Source organism: Drosophila nasuta, chromosome 2L (genome assembly GCF_023558535.2).
Source record: "Drosophila nasuta strain 15112-1781.00 chromosome 2L, ASM2355853v1, whole genome shotgun sequence".
NCBI lineage: Eukaryota > Metazoa > Arthropoda > Insecta > Diptera > Drosophilidae > Drosophila > Drosophila nasuta.
This window is the reverse complement of record NC_083455.1, coordinates 2457204-2477135: the sequence shown is the minus strand read 5'-3', so window position 1 is coordinate 2477135 and position 19932 is coordinate 2457204. Positions and strand designations below refer to the sequence as shown.

The 19932-nt window shown below is 35.8% G+C and overlaps 1 protein-coding gene across 3 annotated transcripts; it reads left to right on the top strand.

Annotated features, from left to right (window-relative positions):
- The first annotated feature begins 328 nt into the window (after nucleotides 1-328).
- LOC132783599 (galactosylgalactosylxylosylprotein 3-beta-glucuronosyltransferase S) lies at nucleotides 329-9185 on the top strand. Of its 3 annotated transcripts, none has more exons than XM_060788858.1 (5): nucleotides 329-1377; nucleotides 6920-7192; nucleotides 7268-7530; nucleotides 7594-7945; nucleotides 8017-9185. In XM_060788858.1, the coding sequence occupies exons 1-5, from the start codon at nucleotides 939-941 to the stop codon at nucleotides 8076-8078; spliced, it is 1389 nt and encodes a 462-aa protein (XP_060644841.1). In that variant the 5' UTR covers nucleotides 329-938; the 3' UTR covers nucleotides 8079-9185. The 3 variants fall into 3 exon arrangements, with proteins under 3 accessions (XP_060644841.1, XP_060644844.1, XP_060644843.1); XM_060788861.1 differs by having other exon boundaries at nucleotides 330-539; XM_060788860.1 differs by having other exon boundaries at nucleotides 330-1299; nucleotides 8017-9182.
- Nucleotides 9186-19932: the final 10747 nt, after the last annotated feature.

Below are 19932 nucleotides of genomic sequence, written 5' to 3'. Positions count from 1 at the left end.
CGCGAACGAAGAAAAACCAACTTTTTTCAAGGTGCGAACGTAACATTCGATATGACCGGAAAAGAACCGAAAAACCCGAGATTTTTGGTGGAAATAATTTTACAAAAACGAACTGAACAGAGCGCTTATCGATAGATAATACAACAAATCGCAGGTAACGAAGACAACAACCAAATGATGCAGCCCTGTGCCAGCTGTGGTGGTGACTGACAGAAAATTAAACAACAGACAAAAACTGGGAGTGTAGTAGAGAGAGCGTATGGAAGAGAAAAAAGAGAGCGCAAGCCGTCTGGTAAGTACTCTCTCACTTGAAGCACTGCTGGGCTGCGTTCAGTGGCGCTGTCAAACTCATCGAGGCAACAACAAAAGCAAGTGGGAATAGCCGAAATAAATAATAGAAGCGTATATAAAAAGCAACATTTTTCAGTTCCGATTTTTTGCTGAACGAGTAGGCAAAAAACAAACACACAAAAAACAAAATATAGATAAATACGACGTATACGTAATTTATAAAAGTGTAAAGACGGGTGTGTGAATGGGTGAGCTAGCTTTTATGTTATTTTTATAGACTTTTGTGTGTCAAATTTGGCGACAGCGAGCAAAGTGCATAGTGTGCATATATGTTATATGTATAATAAAGCAAAAACATTGTAAGAAAGCGCGACCAAGCAGTGCAAAGTGGACAGATCATTGTGTAATTCACGCCGAACATATTCAGATTTGAGAAGAGAAACCGCTATACAAATACGGCGTTAAGAAGCAGCCAAAAACAAAACCACAAGTCGGAGCAAATGGCAAGCACAGTCCGGCATTGTTGCCATACGAGTCTCTGCCGTTGTTTGCGTCACAACAATCATCAGCTGCCGCAGTTGCAGTTGCAGTTGGTGTTGCAGTTGCAATTGATATGCCATAGCAGCTGCCACTAGGGCTGCAGCACAATGCCAAGTGCCCACTACTTTCCACTAGAGCTGCACGCATCCGACGACGACCAAGATTGTGAAGAGCAGGAGCAGCTGGTAGACACTGATCACAGATCATCTATGCTCAGCAACCAGTACAACCTACACTATCATCCGCAACTCGCTGACTACGATAACGACAATAGGACTACAGAACTGGGCATGGGCATGGCACCTCGCCTAAGTCGCCCTGGGTCGAGTAGACGTCGCTACTGGCTGCCGATGTTGATTATTGCGTCTTTCTGTGTGATCTTCTACTTAATGTTCAGCTCACAGGCACTGGGACTGGGCGGAAGCTTTAATGATGGAGACGATGACTTCGAGCCGCACAGTGGTCAAGGTAAGCGATGGGTGCCTTTTCCATATCAAGTCTCTGAATTCAAGTTCCTTACGAATGAGCACAAGATTGAGAATCAAAGTAAGCCTTATCTCTTTATCTCTCCATTGACCTCATACCCAATCTGACAACCTCTTATCTTACTCTCTTTCTCACACTCTCGCATTCTTTCCGAACAAAGAGAGCTGTTCGCAGTGCATTGAACATTGCAACTTCGTTGCGGGTTGAAAATGAATCCACACTGCGACTTTCACTTTCCCGCAGTTTTAAGTAAGCGGTTCAATCGCTTTAATTCATTCTTTATTTTATGTCGATTTAAAAAAAAGATAAGTTTACTACTTATCAGTGTATGAGCATTTCTGTGGTGTCGGCAAAAAATGAAGACGTCTCTTGACAACGAAGTCTTCAAACACTGATTTTTAGCCGAGGAGAAAATTGCAACCTTTAAACTTTAAAATGTTTAGATATTTATATGTATAATTTTAATGTATTTTATTTGACTCCATATTATTAGGAATACCACTTTTCAAATTGTAATATTTGTATCAAATGAGAAATTAAAAATAAATACCGAAATAATACTAAAATATATAAAAGTTTATTTTTGGTATATATATATATATATACTATTACACACCAAAGCAACTAAGGTCCGACTACTGCAACCGTGCTTAATAATTTCCATTGAATTAAATGTATGTTTATATGCATAAATATGCACACATATGTGTCTGCTTATAAAAATGTGTCTATGTAAAATATATATTCTTAATTAGCATTGACTGGGCACTTAAAAGATATCACTTATTAAAAATTCTATATTGGGGTTCACTTTTGCGGAAAATATAAATACGTTAATTTAAATAAATTACTTTAAAATTAATAATTTCCTTTTCTAGATAATAAGGCAGTTTAAAAATAATATAAAAATCGTTACATGAAGAGTCTTCAAGTGGGTTAGTACAGTCCAATGTACGAGTGGCTTGCTTAACAAAAACAAAACAAGTCACCTAACCGACTGACTAACGAGCAAACACTCGACACCCGAACATCTCACACACACTACGCGTTGGTCCTCTTTCCTTGTCTCTCCTAAACAGTTTGCACTTTCGCCTTGGCCTTCTTTGGCAGTCACTGTCAGTTCTACACGAATTCGCATTACTCTACCCTGTAACAACCACCCGTCTGTTCAGTCCGTTCAGTAGCCACCCGTTGCTTTGAGCCTCAAAGTATTGCGGTAATCATTGCATGCACATAAGTGGTCGGTCTGACGTTGGGGTTTCAGTTAGTTAGATGACTGTTCTAGCTTGTTAACTGTTTTTTTTGTAGCTGTTGCTTCGCGCGGCTTTTCACTATTTATTATTTAACTGTAATTGGCTTAATGTGCTCGGCACTGTCTTTTTCTGTTGAATATTTTATCGATAGACTGCTACGCTATTTTATAGCCGTTGCTGCTCTGCATGTCAAGGCCACATTTTCCGGTTCTCTGCTTTTAATTTCTTATACGTAATTTATCGCTAATTCCATGTTTTTTTCTATTCCACCAACATTTGCCACCATTTGTTGCGGTTGCGGCTGATTGGGTGCATATCGATCGACTTTCTTTCCAGACCCATCGCTTTGTTGGTTCGGAATGATTTTATTCGTCAATTTTTGCTTTTAATTTTAAATGATTTATTTAATCATTAACGCTTCCTTATGTTATCCAACGAACAGTACTTACACCCTTTCAATTTCTTTTATGGTTTTTGTATAGCCGAATTGTCAGTTTGATCATGATTCCAGTGTAAATTTGTATAATCATTTATTTAATGTAAAGCAAGAAAATAAATTACATAGAGCATTTTATTAGAATGTTGTTATCTTAAGATAGAGATTCGTACTTAATTCTAAATGTAGATCGACTCCAGTCTGAATACTATCTGCTATTAACTGATACTTGATAAGATAAGCTGATTAGCTTGAGTAATTTTTATGTAAAAAAGCTTTACAATTTCTTCATGGAGGGTTCCTTATCACGAAACTTGAAACATCATCGACATTCATCTCTTTTAATGTGTTCATTTAAAAGCTAACCCATACAGAGGTCGCAAACTTTTAAATTGTTTATTTATCATTTTGTTATATAAAAATGTTTAATTGTTATCTGTGCAATCAGTTAATAAAGTCTACAGTCAAGCCGTCAGTTCACACAGTTCTCGAAGCGTCAGTCACAATGTTAAATGACTTAATTAGAGTCTTTTCCTACACTCAATGCTATCTATATATCATATGTGATTTTCGAGCTGAGTTAATTGGTTTCTTCCCCTTTAAGAGCTGTAGAGCAAAACATTTAATTGAAATCATTTGAATATGTATAATTTTTGGTATTGCATTTTTAAAATTGCTCGACATAGTTCAGTTAGAAATTTAATTTAGGTGTTGGGAAATGACAGATTCAATTCGGATTGAAATTTCCGATAATTTGCTTTCAGTTGACTTTTGTTAATGCTCTTTTGACACGCCACGGCCATGTTTCTGTTGTCTATAAGATTAATATTTGTGATTTGCAATTGCACATACAAATGTAGCAGTATATTTATTTAGCAATTTTTCCTTTCAGCAAAACACACTAGTTTCTTGCATTCACACTTTCAATGGCCTTGTAGTGAAATCGCACCAGATTATTCAAATTCTAATGCAGAATGTGTAAAAATTAGACTTTTAATAGTTGTGATTTCCTGAAAACATGAATATTTACGGCAATTTATGGGAAAAGAATATAAATTGGATTATTCAATTCCTCATGATTAAAGAGATTGTTTAGATTAAAAGTCGAGCAGAAATGTAAAGTGATTTATAGATGTTGGATATAAGCAACAATTATGTTTGCGTTTTATACGTGACTCGTAATTTTTTGGAATAAACATAAGAAGTATTTATTACCTATTTTATTTAATCAATATTTTACGACAACTGAGATGTTATATAAAACCTATTGATAACAATATTATGAATCATTGTTGGTCCAAGTAGCAATAGCTCGAATCATTGCCAGACATAAGTGGGTACTTTAGTCATTAACTGAACACGTTATATTAACCTGCAAATGTGGCTCACTCCGAATACTCTATACTTTAATAAAGCTAAGCCAACCTATTCCAAAATTTTATACAATATACAGATAATAAATTCCTCGTAACAGATTATTTTATTTAGCTTGTAATCATTATTATCGTAAGTAAACTAAAATTCATCGTCCATCTCTTATTGCTAGAGCGACTGGTCAAGAATATTCATTAACATTAGTCGGGTATGCTTTGTTTTTTACACTAATTTTCGCTACACAGGGTATAACCAGACAATGAGTGATAAGAAAAAGAAACCCAAATTGAAAACCATTTGGGAAATAACTCCCATAATAGCAATCAAGAGATACGTGAGCATTCAATTAATCATAGAAATGGTATTTTTTGTATAGTATCTAAATATTTCTGATGTTGTATGAAGATAGGAGAATGAGTTTTTTTTACTATACTGAAATCAGTTTATATTGCAGCGTTAGCGAGAGAGCTTATCAGTCATTTGTAGGTGGCGGCATTTATGAATGGCAAAGCAGAACAAAAAAAGCGAGATAATTGAGGTCGCGTGTTCAGAGAGACTACGCTAAAATTTAAAACATTACACTTTAGCTATTTGCTCATAGGCCACACTCGAGTATGGGTAAACACTTACGAACAATCTTATACTTAATGCATGACAGGCAACGATTTTCTCCTCACACTGTGTCATATGCGATGTTGAGACGAGTCATTCTCGCTTGGGTCAATACTTAATTAGTTATTAAAAAAAGAGCTCTGTCTGATACCCGTTGTAATTAATGTGTAAGATTTTTGATAGATGGCCACACAAAACAACTGCAATTATGTCTTTTAACGTTAATGTACACGTGAAACTTATCATCAGCGCCATATCTCTTTTGGGTGGTTCTAATGGTCTATATTCTAGCGTACGTGTCGCATGTTTTCGACTTTATAGATTTATCAGGGGATGTTTTTAATAGTCTTTTGGGGCAGATTATAACCCACATTAACGCTAATTTGTCTGCACTATGTGTATTGCAGGTAAACTTATATGAATAATATTCCCTAACGAATATACCATTAGTTAATTGAATTTGGTATTTTGATCAATTATCTTATCGTTGAATGTGTGCGTAAATACACTACATTAGTTGTACTAACAATTTTCCCTAATAATTCTAAATTATACTACTAAAATAAAACGAAAATAATTAAAACTGATATTTGTAATATATTAAATGACAAACGGTCCTTCAAATTTTCAAACTCCATTCTCAAATTTAAAGAAGAATTCGAATGCTATAAGACTGTAAAATGACTATTCTTAGCTTTTAATCTTTTTTTTTGTGTCATCAGCATCTGTAAGACCCTAATTAACACATATAGTAATAATATTAATAGTTGTTTTCAAAGCATTTATCGCTGTCATCGATCGAATTACATCATATTGTATTTAGGTATTGCAAGTTTATGCAAATAATTTATATAAACACAGATGTATTACTCCTATTCTCTACATTAGCATTACATAATTTAGCAAATTGTATGGAGTTCTTATTAGCACATGAATGATTCTAATCATTTCACAGATTAGCGTGTATGTACAGTGTTTGTGGAAATATACTATTATTGTAAATATAAATTAGAATTGAAATTTCAACTCGATGCTTATCCCTGATGTTTTTCCTGTCCGTGAATACTAACATCTCTTTTATATTGTGCATGTTTCGTGCATGTTGTAAACAATGTTTCACTGTGAGTCTATATACGTTTTATAGACAACTACGATATTAGCAGTGCAGCTTTACTTGTAGTGTTCCGTATGCAAACGTGCTGTTGTGAAGTGTCGACGTGCGAAATATTTAGTGTAAAATATTATAACTTTTGAACCTTATTAAATATTAAAATATAGAGGATAAGATATTTTGAATGATTTAGATGGCATATGGCAAATAATCGATCAAGCTAAGAAATGCCATGCCTTCAAAACTTGTTGCTCAATATCAAAGTTGAAATTTGTAAAAAAAACATTTTGTATTAACTAACAATATAAAATGTTGTATGCCCTCTTTTTATGATTTGAAGCTATAAACTTAATTTTATAAAAATAACAGGGTAATATAAAACTAAAATAAGTAAATAGAATAAATGGGCGGAGAAAGTGCAACGTCCTAACCCTAGAAAAAATCAAATTGACAAATGTTGCATCGTTTGCGAGTTATTAAATTAGTACTCCCCATTGTGCATTAGAACTTAGCTAATTTGAAAACTAAATATATATTAAGCAACGGACGTTTATAAATAAAAATAAATTTGCCATAATTGTTATAATACAAGAATATTGCATCACTTATAAATAAATTACAGCTCAATATAATGGAATTATACGCCATTAAAGTGAATATTAATGTTCTAAGTTGAGCAGTCTAAGTCAATCGCAAACATTTGTAGCAATTAAAGAATGAGTTAATTTTAATCTTAATACAAATTTAAAAATACATGGCATATTTTTGGGCGAAATCATTAAATTAAATCATATTCTGTATTTTTTGTTGTTACAGATAGTTCAAGTTCACACGCGTTAAATGAGTCGCTGCACATCTGCAGTGAAAGCCATGAAGATCGCCGTTTGTACATGCAAGATAAGCCCCACAGTGCCTATGCTCAGCTGCCTGTGATCTATTTCGTAACCCCTACATATCCAAGACGGGAGCAAATACCGGAGCTTACGCGGCTGGCGCACACGCTCCTCCATGTGCCTCGGATTCACTGGCTGGTCGCCAATGATTATGAGCGATGTGATACATATATGGATATGTTGCTTAATCGTTTTGGTATGTGTGTAAAATGAATGAGTTGCATATTAAGTATAAATTGATCGTTCAGAATATTTCTTTCTAATTATTTAGGCATACCGTTTACGCATTTATCCAGTCCCATGCCCCATAAGTTTCGGAGTACTAAGCCAGCGCCTAGGGGAGTTGCAAATCGCCGTGCGGCACTGCAATGGATACGACAGCACAATCTCACGAATGGTGTGCTTTATTTTGGAGACGATGACAATACATACGATCTGAGACTCTTCTCGGAAATCCGGCAGACACAGCGTGTCTCCATGTTTCCTGTTGGACTGATAGCGGACTACGCGGTCAGTGGACCGGTAGTACGTGATGTAAGTACAACCACATCTACCATGATATTTTTGTCCATTAACTGTTTAACAACTCTCCTATAGGGTAAAGTTGTGGCCTTTTTGGACTCTTGGGTAGCTGGTCGTCGATGGCCCGTTGATATGGCTGGTTTTGCTGTTAACCTGGCTTATATGTCATTATATCCCAATGTAAATATGCCCTACAAGCCAGGCTACGAGGAGGATTTGTTTCTGCGCAGCATTGGACTGCACATTGATCAGATTGAGCCAAGAGGAATGAATTGCACCGAGGTACTTGTCTGGCATACTCAGACCAAAAGCAAAAAGGCGCCAATAGTTCGCCTGGAGAAAAAATTCCTGGATGGACGATCCAATTTAGGTGCACTCTTTCGGTCGCTTAAAGAGATGGGCGTGGCCAGCGTCTCAGATACTGAGGGTACGGAAAGTTGAACTGATTTCTATATGATCTATCTATATCCTCTAATACTTATATTCTTTGCTTAATAGGTCCTCTTGCAACTATCAGCAAAAATGGAAAGGGGAAAGCACATTCATATTTCCTAAGCTGAGTTATAATATTTTAACTGAAAGTCTAAGAATACTCATTGACATGGATAACATTTATTTTTGTCCAATGTAAGATTGTTAGCAAATTAACCTTATATCCCAAGTTTTAAAGACATTGTAAAGTTTGCTTTCGTTTAACTTTATTATAAAATTATTTGTAGTTCAAACCTGCCTACATCTACTTCAGGTTCTCATATTTTATATTCAAGCAGATAAACAAAATTTAGCAATATTGTTAATTAGTTTTAGTTAAATGTTCAAATGTTTGTAATGTGATAAGCACGCATAATTTCTATCAATAAATTACCTAAAGACTACAAAATAATATATCATACTTAAACAATGAAAAGACAAACCACAATATAGTTAGACATTTTATATATACATACGTGTAGGTTGTAAAATGTAGCTTTAAAAGCTTCAATGCGAATTTTATTTGCCAAGCAACAAACATGCAAAAAATCATTTAAAATTCTTATTCAATGAAGCCAATCTTAAGGCTAATATTATATATACTCTGTGTAATCTGCGCCTCAGTTTATTTTCATATCAGAACTATACACTATTATTGAGCGTATAGTTATAATTAATTAGCTGCTCATTATTGAAAACTTGTTGATGAAGGCGGCTGTCATATGATTAATAGGATATAATCAACATTTATTGAATATGAATAATGCGTTTACAACGAATATTAGTTTAAGCAATAATGAATGTATTTAGTGAATTTCGCAAAACTTAGAATTGCATGTTTGGAATAGTGTAAAAAGAATCTTAAGAAAACTATGTCGTCAGTAATTCGATATTAAGAAAAAAATTAAAGCTTTATTTTTAATAAACAATAATTGTCATGGAAACATAAAACTATAACAAATGTGGAAAAGGCACAATGATGTTGGACTAAATCAGGGAACATAGTAAACGAGTTTCAGTAATGAGCAAAGCAATTGAGAGTAGTATGATCACGTTAAAAAATATATAACATACATATGTATGCAATATGCTTATATATTTTGGGGTTTATTAACACCCTTCCATTGATAAACAAATTCTACTAATATTGGGAATAGCTTTTAAATAAATACAAATAAAGTGCTAATTTTATAAAGAAAAATAAATGCCTATAAATATGATATTTGGAATACAAAGGAAATAGTAAGTACTAACAAACAAGCGTCATTTTGTTTTGATACATATAATTTTTACAAATACAAAATTATCAATCTATTAAATATAAATTTAACTACTAAATCTCTTATTTACTACACAAAGAATGTAAGATAATAAAATATAAAAGAATGTGAGAACCTATATATATGTACTATATCCATGACATGACGTTTATATCACTAGAAAACAACACATTATCATTAATAGCGAATAACTTTGAACCCATGAACTGCTTTAGCAATTACTGCTGCTAAGGCGGTAAAAACCATTCTCTCAATCCAATTAATTTAAGTTAAAAAATGCCTTGTAACTTTCTACTCTTGCAGAATGTTTCGAAATATATATTTAAAAATACAAAAAAAAAAACAAGTAAGAAAGCTACAGTCGAGTGGACTCTACTGTGAGATACCCGCTACCAATTTTGAATAAAAGCAATATATTTTGCGGTATTATTCTCAAAATATACCAAATATACTGCAAAAATAATAAAAAAATACCAAATGGTATATGTGGTATATCGATATAGTACCGCATTCAAAATATACCATAGACGGCACAATATACCAGATTGTCAGCCAAAGCAACTAAGACCCCTAAAAAATGGCGTTTTTGCGTTTTTTATCTGATCGCTATCAAATTTTCAGAAATCATAAATACTATGTATAGTTATTATTGTATACACCAAAATTCGTAACTCTAGCTTTAAAATTACACTTGTTATTAGATTTTTTGATTTGCGGGGGCGGAAGGGGGCGTGAAAAAAAAATTGAAATAAACTTGATCTGCGTGCAAACATAACAAATGCTGTCGAAATATAGCTCTATCTCTTATAGTCTCTAAGATCTAGGGGTTCAGACGGACAGACACACAGACGGACAGACGGACATGGCAAGATCGTCTCGGCTGTTGACGTTGATCAAGAATATATACTTTATAGGGTCGGAGATGCCTCCTTCTACCTGTTACATACATTTCCTGTCGGCACAAAGTTATAATACCCTTTTACCCTATGGGTAACGGGTATAAAAAATGTTATAGCCCCCACACTGTGACGTGTTTCGGGCGAAAAAAAAAAAAAACTAAATCGGTATATCTAGAGAATGTTGTAGGGATTTTTGAAAATATTGATTTATGCCATTTTGATAAACAAACAACAAGTCAAGTGTGCTCGACTGTGAGATACCCGCAACCCAATTTGATTTAAAGCAAAATATTGCGGTCTTAAATTTTAAATAGAAATACCAAATTAATATACCGCAAAAATAATAAAAATATACCATATGTGGTTTTAAGTACCACATTCAAAATAATACCATACAGTACAAAATATACCAGATTATCGGCCAAAGCATTCAAGATCCCATTGCAGTATGGGCAAAAAGTCCCAAATTGCGGCATTTTTACCATTTTTGATGATAAAAACATGACACTTTCTATATATACCTAAAAAATAAAGAATTTCGGATTTTTTCTTAAATTTATTTTAAAATATATTAATGCAAAATATTTAATAAATGTGCACTAAATGTATTTAATTAATATATTTTTAGGAAATTTGCATTATAAAGTTGATTTGGATCACAGACAAATTAAATTAAAGTTTTGTGACTCCATACTTTGATGCCCAGTTAATAATTTATTCTTCCCAAGGCTCTTCCTGCAACTCCAAAAATTCCAGCCTGAGTATTTCGAATTCATTATGTCCACCTTCTTCAACCTGATTATCATTATTGTCTACACATGCCCCTGTTGTTGCAAGCTCAAAATCAAGATATTCTAAAAGAGCTATAACATCTCTTGGTAGCTTTTTTTTATATAATTTAATCCTTGGCGTTCATTTAGATTTATGGTTGAAAGCAGTCGGTAAGAGGAATCCAATGCTCTATTAAACACATCTGCTATAGTATTTAGGCGGCTCTTTTTCCTTGCATGAGAACACATATCGCGTTTGTACAATTTTTTCAAATGGTAATTTTGACATCAACCTTGGTCCTGCCTCAGTATACGTCAAGCGTTTAAGACCAGGCTTTTCGCGTGGAACATCATCTTAAGAAACTCAATTTTGAACGAGGATGCAAGCCATTGGGCATGCTTTTCTGTTGCATTTTGGCGAATTATTGTTAATCAATCCGAAAAACTGCTTAAACTTATTTTTTATTAAGATTTTCTGAACATCACTTTATAAATTTTCATCGATATTTTGCAAAACAAACTGCTTTACACCAGATTTTTGGCGGGTGTTGTTGCCCCCAAAATTATTCAACGTTGAATGACAACACGTAAATACAACTGCAACATTGAGTATTGCCGTAAATCGGGCAAAAAAGGGCAAAAATGTTAACCACTATTTAATTGTTAACAGTTTAGTTAATAACATTCAGCTTTAAAATTACCTCGACTATCCTAGACTCACAAGTTACACTCCACAGAAGCACAAATACATTTGTTAGCACGGACCTAAAAACATACCAACAACACATTGTACGATTGGATATATATCACATGTACTAAACATTTGATTGTAACCAAACTTTCAGAAATTATAAAGACTATAAATATTATTGAATGTAAAAATTATTATATATTATATATAGAAAGTAAGTTCTAGATTGTGTACATATGTATGTACAAATTTTCGTGTACACAGAGAAGATATATACATATGTACATACATACATATGTACATATGTTGTTGGAGGGTGGTGCAACATTGAATGGCACGAACGTGTTGCTTATGCATCTTCTTCAATGTTAAGTTATGAGGCAAAGTTTCTTTAGCAAACCAATTGCTGTAAGGTGGGGTCTCACATCTCTTATGTGTGAATGAATAACCACGTGCGCGTAGGTGTTTTTAGAGGGGCTTAACTGTCCACAGCGATACTCAACCATTCCATTTCACATTGCAATTTCGTTTCTTTCTTTTAATGTCTTTAATTTTATTAGGATTTAACAGAAAATACTTTTATATATTACTCGATTATTTTCCCGGTGTAACCAAAATATTATACATAAATGTATTTGAGAGAAAATGTATTCGATATAATAAACAATCTTAGCTCAGAATAGAGCTTTAATTCAGAGCTATAAGAATAATCATTATATATTTATATAATGGTTTCAGTTTTTTATTCACTGTAAATAGTGTCGCAAGCGATATTTTTGGTTAGAGAATTACCCATATATAAAATATATTGAATATGGGTAATTCCATGGCGAAATTTGTCCCGCGCGAGACTTTTTACAGTGCACTGCAGTGAAAATAACATAAACTGAAACAATTTTAAAAATAAGTGAATGTTATTCTTAAAGCTCTAGATAAGCATTATATTTAGAGATAAGATTGATCTTAGGAACTTGATCTGTTTTCCGATAAAATATATAATTGTTTAATTTTTGCAATTATCACAACAGAAAACAAAACAGAAAATAAATTCCAAAACCATTCTTAGCTCTAATTACAGTACTTATCTAGAGCTATAAAAATAATCTTTTCAAAATTGTTTCAGTTTATGTTATTTTGAATGTAAAGAGTCTCGCACGGGACAAATTCCGCCATGGAATTACCCATATATTAATTCTTAATTTAATTATGAATTAACAGTTTAGCAGCAGTTTTATCATGAAAATATTCGTATTCCAAACAAAACAAGTAAGAAAGCTACAGTCGAGTGTGCTCGACTGTGAGATACCCGTTACCGATTTTGAGAAAAATCAAATATTGCCTGAATATTCTCAAAATTTACTAAAACAATGTATCACAAAATATTAATAAATAGTAAAAACATGTCAAATTGTATATTTGGTATATTGAGGTGGTACTACATTTAAAAATACTATATAGCGCAAAATATACTAGATTGTCAGCCAAAGCATATAAGACCCCTAGTAAGTGCCCATATTATTATTGCCCATACAAAATAATATTTCTTTAAAACCTTCGACAATTTTTATCTGATCGCACTCAAAATTTCAGGAATCATAATTACTATAGATATTATTGTAATTCGCGAGTATAGCTTATTTATTCGATTTTTATTGATTTTCGGGAGCGGGAGTAGGCGTTGCAAAAATTTGAAGCAAACTTGATTTAAGTGCAAACATAACAAATGCTGTCGAAAAAAAATTATAGCTCTATCTCTTATAGTTTTTGTCACTTCTAGTGACACTTCGAAACCTCAATGACCTTGTTGTAATATGGAAATGATCACTGAAAATAATTTTGATTAATCATTTGAGCTTTAAAATGAGCAAATTTCGATTAGAAGTACAAATGAAGTATTTAATTAAGAAATGTCTTAAACTTTTTTATAAACTTTATAGCTTTTTAACATGTTGCGCAAAGCTAATAAGATATTTAAGAACATTATTTTCTCTTTAACCTTACGATTGGCATATGTATCTACAAAAGCCAATAGCTTTCACCACAGACACATTTTTGGATTGTACGTCTCAATGATTCCAATCTGGTTAACAGATCCTTGCAAAGTGGTCCCTGTGAGGGGCATCCATAGCATGGTTTTCCGCCAGGTCCACAAGGTTTCGTTGGAGGACATGTTGGTTTTGTTGGTGCACAAGTTGGTTTTGTCGGTGGACGTGTGGGTTTCGTTGGAGGACGTGTGGGTTTCGTTGGTGGACAAGTTGGTTTAGTAGGAGGACACGTGGGTTTTGTTGGTGGACAAGTTGGTTTCGTTGGTGGACATGTCGGTTTTGTTGGTGGACATGTGGGTTTAGTTGGCGGACATGTGGGCTTTGTTGGTGGACATGTCGGTTTTGTTGGTGGACAAGTTGGTTTAGTTGGCGGACATGTGGGCTTTGTTGGTGGACATGTCGGTTTTGTTGGTGGACAAGTTGGTTTCGTTGGTGGGCAAGTTGGTTTCGTTGGTGGACATGTCGGTTTTGTTGGTGGACAAGTTGGTTTAGTTGGCGGACATGTGGGCTTTGTTGGTGGACATGTCGGTTTTGTTGGTGGACAAGTTGGTTTCGTTGGTGGGCAAGTTGGTTTCGTTGGTGGACATGTGGGCTTTGTTGGTGGACAAGTTGGTTTAGTTGGTGGACAAGTTGGTTTCGTTGGTGGACATGTCGGTTTTGTTGGTGGACAAGTTGGTTTCGTTGGTGGGCAAGTTGGTTTCGTTGGTGGACATGTCGGTTTTGTTGGTGGACAAGTTGGTTTAGTTGGCGGACATGTGGGCTTTGTTGGTGGACATGTCGGTTTTGTTGGTGGACAAGTTGGTTTAGTTGTCGGACATGTGGGCTTTGTTGGTGGACATGTCGGTTTTGTTGGTGGACAAGTTGGTTTCGTTGGTGGACATGTCGGTTTTGTTGGTGGACAAGTTGGTTTAGTTGGCGGACATGTGGGCTTTGTTGGTGGACATGTCGGTTTTGTTGGTGGACAAGTTGGTTTCGTTGGTGGGCAAGTTGGTTTCGTTGGTGGACATGTGGGCTTTGTTGGTGGACAAGTTGGTTTAGTTGGTGGACAAGTTGGTTTCGTTGGTGGACATGTCGGTTTTGTTGGTGGACAAGTTGGTTTCGTTGGTGGGCAAGTTGGTTTCGTTGGTGGACATGTCGGTTTTGTTGGTGGACAAGTTGGTTTAGTTGGCGGACATGTGGGCTTTGTTGGTGGACATGTCGGTTTTGTTGGTGGACAAGTTGGTTTAGTTGGCGGACATGTGGGCTTTGTTGGTGGACATGTCGGTTTTGTTGGTGGACAAGTTGGTTTAGTTGGCGGACATGTGGGCTTTGTTGGTGGACATGTCGGTTTTGTTGGTGGACAAGTTGGTTTCGTTGGTGGGCAAGTTGGTTTCGTTTGTGGACATGTCGGTTTTGTTGGTGGACAAGTTGGTTTAGTTGGCGGACATGTGGGCTTTGTTGGTGGACATGTCGGTTTTGTTGGTGGACAAGTTGGTTTCGTTGGTGGGCAAGTTGGTTTCGTTGGTGGACATGTGGGCTTTGTTGGTGGACAAGTTGGTTTAGTTGGTGGACAAGTTGGTTTCGTTGGTGGACATGTCGGTTTTGTTGGTGGACAAGTTGGTTTCGTTGGTGGGCAAGTTGGTTTCGTTGGTGGACATGTCGGTTTTGTTGGTGGACAAGATGGTTTAGTTGGCGGACATGTGGGCTTTGTTGGTGGACATGTCGGTTTTGTTGGTGGACAAGTTGGTTTCGTTGGTGGGCAAGTTGGTTTCGTTGGTGGACATGTGGGTCTTGTTGGTGGACAAGTTGGTTTCGTTGGAGGACATGTGGGCTTTGTTGGTGGACAAGTTGGTTTAGTTGGTGGACAAGTTGGTTTCGTTGGTGGACATGTCGGTTTTGTTGGTGGACAAGTTGGTTTCGTTGGTGGACATGTGGGCTTTGTTGGTGGACAAGTTGGTTTAGTTGGTGGACAAGTTGGTTTCGTTGGTGGACGTGTGGGTTTCGTTGGACGACATGTGGGCCTTGTTGGTGGACATGTTGGTTTCGCTGGTGGGCAAGTTGGTTTCGTTGGTGGACATGTGGGCTTTGTTGGTGGACAAGTTGGTTTAGTTGGTGGACAAGTTGGTTTCGTTGGTGGGCAAGTTGGTTTCGTTGGTGGACATGTGGGCTTTGTTGGTGGACAAGTTGGTTTCGTTGGTGGACGTGTGGGTTTTGTTGGACGACATGTGGGCTTTGTTGGAGGACATGTAGGTTTAGTTGGACGATGTGTCGGTTTTGTTGGTGGACATGTTGGTTTCGTTGGTGGACGTGTGGGTTTCGTTGGACGACATGTGGGCTTTGTTGGAGGACATGTAGGTTTAGTTGGACGATGTGTCGGTTTTGTTGGTGGACATGTTGGTTTCGTTGGTGGACGTGTGGGTTTCGTTGGACGACATGTGGGCCTTGTTGGTGGACATGTTGATTTCGTTGGAGGACACGGAGGTTTAGTTGGACGACATGTGGGCTTTGTTGGTGGACGTGTGGGTTTCGTTGGACGACATGTGGGCTTTGTTGGTGGACATGTTGCTTTCGTTGGAGGACACGGAGGTTTAGTTGGGCGACATGTCGGCTTTGTTGGTGGACGAGTTGGACAAGTGGGTTTTTTTGGTGGTTTGGTACATTGTGGTTTAGTGGGTGAGCAAGTGCATGGAGGTCGGGTTGGCTGCGTCGGTTGGCACGGTTGGATAGGTTGCGTGCTCGGTGGTCTAGGAGGCCATGATCCCCACCCTATTGAGCCGCGATGTTTTGGAGCGCCTAGACATAAATTGGCAGAGCATAAAAGGAAATAGCTCCCTAAAAGTGGAACAGAACAATAGTTTTACGAGACGATTCTATAAAATTAAAATCTTTTAATAGTACCAATAAGGAAGACGGTCGCCAATTTCATCCCAACAATTCACTTATCCCTTGACAGCCAGAGGAGTTAACTGAAACTTAGTTCTCTGTTGTGAGGTTTTAGAGTCTTATATATGATTTTACATGCTGCAATTGAACAAATAAGTTTTAAAAATAAATGTAAATATAAACATTATTTAAAGCAAACATTTGCTATGTGCACGCGTTTACAATAATACGTAAATATTATTCGGTATGAATGCCGACTTGCATGCTTAGCATACGTTCCACCTGGCATCTGGAGGAATAACTATGTCGATACTGAGAGTCACATGTACATGAACAGGACAAAAAGTGCTTGGCCTAGTGATCGACCCAATTTTAGTATGGGTCAGTGGCTTTTTGAAATGTTTAATTAAACTCGATGATAGTAGTTTGTTGTCAGTTTTAAAATAGAATGGATATTTTTTAGATCGAAAGAGAAATGTACATATGTCTAAACTGTTAAGTAAGTGAAGTTCATTGTTTTCTGCTTAAAGCTACGCTGACTGAAGAGTTAAGTGGGCCAACTTCTATCTCCGGCCAGCTGGAATTGCCAGCATTAAGCCATTAAAGCTAATTAAACTCAACCGTTGGCATTTACGACGACGCCTCCTGTACCCAGGCATCAACCAACATCCGGCGGCTTGTATACGGTTTATTAAGCCCGCACAAACACTCACACTCCAACTACCTTCAACGTAATGGGGACAGCGCATTGCAACAAATACTGACAACAGGAAGGGGTTGCGATTGATGTTGCAAATGGAGTCCTTCTCAGCAGCCTCGCCGATGCAGCTGCAGCAGCTGTCATTGCGCGATGTTTGTAGAAGCACTGATTTTGCGCCACTTAAACTTTAAATGCAAACCACATGTCTACCATACTCAGCGGGTAGAAATGCCCAGAGATAGCTCATACGCCTCGCATGCCACTTAGCGTCTTCTACTGAAAAGCGCAGGCCATGGCAACCGTGCGCTTCAATGATAAACTCCATTCAAAGGAGGCTAAAGAAAAAAGGAAGTTCAACAGCCATACGAAATGAAAAACTGACAAAGCTGATAGATAAGAGATGAGAAGCGAAGAGTACCGAGTACAATGTGCAGAGTCCAGAGTGCAAAGTGTAGATTTCAGTGTAAGCGAGTGGTCAATGAGTCAGTAAAAGACAGGTCCATTCCATGGTTGTTTGTGATAGAATCACATTCTGACGGGCAACATTTCCATATTTCAATTCTATAACGTCTCGGCTGTTGACCCTGATCAAAGAATATATATACTGATGCCTCCTTCTGACTGTTAAATACATTTCCTGCCGTCACAAAGTTATAAGTGAAGCCTTGATATTCCGTAGCACTGTTTACATACTTCTATTGAATTGATAATCATTAAAACAATGATATAGCACTATTTTCGGATTCTCGTAATCAAGTAAGCCAGCCATCTGTCAAGCCAGACTGCCAATAGAATGGGAGGGCTAAGCGACGAATATCACATGTTAATTTCACAAAATTTGTGGTCCAAGAGCGATGAACAAACAAATTGTGCGGCATTTTGTTCAGACATTGATGGTGCAACGCTGATGACATCAAATAGAGCAACAAATCAATTGTTAGGATAGCTGTGTGAGAGAGGATGTACGCGAAGGGTCCTGTATATGCAACCGCCAATCAGGCGTAGACGACTTTACCAACAGAAACACAAACCAAATTGAAAATTGATTATTAATTACCAGCCACAGTAACAATGAAAACATCAGAAGATGCTTCACGGCTAATGGCTAATGATGATTATTATTATTATTATATTAATATGACGCAAACTTTGTATTAAAAAGAGGAAACTATACTTTTTAATGAATAAGTAAAATTTATTAGTTAATTAACCCTAAAGGAATACAATAACATGGAATAATTCGAACACTGTTTTTCTGCCTTAATCTTAGTTTTATTGTTGTTGCATGAAACTTAATATTTTTGTAATATATACTCACATATATTCACAAACAAGTATACAAGAAAATTTAGTATTTTGACGTAATGCCATACACAAAAACTAATTACATGCAACAATGATTACATGTTTCAGCGCCACAGGGACTTGATTTGCGGTAACAATAATATAATACGTGCTCGACTAGTTAATACTCTTTGAGCAAAAAGTTAAGTACATAACCAAATTGTGACTACATCTAATTAAAACAAGTAAAAATGAAATATCCGCTAGCCATATTTAATAAAATCAGGTTCTATAAAAATACAAAAAATACACACAATATATTAATATAGTTCTACACACGAAATATATAATAGAGGTCAAAATATACCTCATTGTCAGCCAAACAACTAAGACCAAACTGGCATGCAAAAGTATTTTTTATACAACTTCTACAATTGTTATCTGAAAATGTTCAGAAATCTTAAATACAATTACTATTATTGTATGTATGATTTTTGTCGATATCTGTGGTGAAGATGGACGTGAAAAAACATAACAAATAATATAACAAATACTGTCAAAAAAATTATAGCTTTATCTCTTATAGTCTCTGAGATTCAGTGTTTTTTACGGACAGACAGACGGGCATGGCTAGACCGTCTCGGCTGTTGACCCTGAACAAGAATATATATACTTCATAGGGATGGAGATGCTTCCTTCTGCCTGTTACATACATTTTAAATTACTTATAATTAAATAATTTACATGAAACTTTAAAAATTAAGTCATCTTTTAAGACGAGCAAACAATAATAGGCACAAACCTTACTTTAAATAAGCATTTGATTTCCGCATAGGCCTACACTCAAAATATTTATAGCAACGGAGAGATAATTTGCCAGAAGCGCATGGGACTCTAATTACACGTTTAAATTTTATGATAAAAAAATATGTTTGTACGTGATCGTTCTCTTACTTTGGTGTCAATTAACATAAGAGAAGGTTACGCACCTTATGGTTTATATTTTAATTAGCGCACTGAGTGCACAACTGAGCAAACACAGACATACATAAGTTTAATTCTTACACTGATATGTCATAACAACAACTTTGTCCGAACTACAAACTGGTGTTGTATCTAGTTGATTTTTCTTACATTATTCTTACAAGTAAATCAAAGGAGTTATTTGATTCCAGAACACATTCCTATATACGTATATGTTTTTATGTAAATGAAATGAGAATAGTGTCTCCTTAAATTGTTAACTTCTACAGTTTACTTTCTTTCTTGTTACGAGTATTAATTGAAACGAGCGAGTCTTTGTCCTTGTTTTTTTTTAAGCTTTTCCAGTACTTTGTGTCCGTTGTCCTTTTTCCTTTTATTAAAATTGAAAGGAGGTCTAAAGAGTGTGACAATGGCGCTTTAGAGTAATG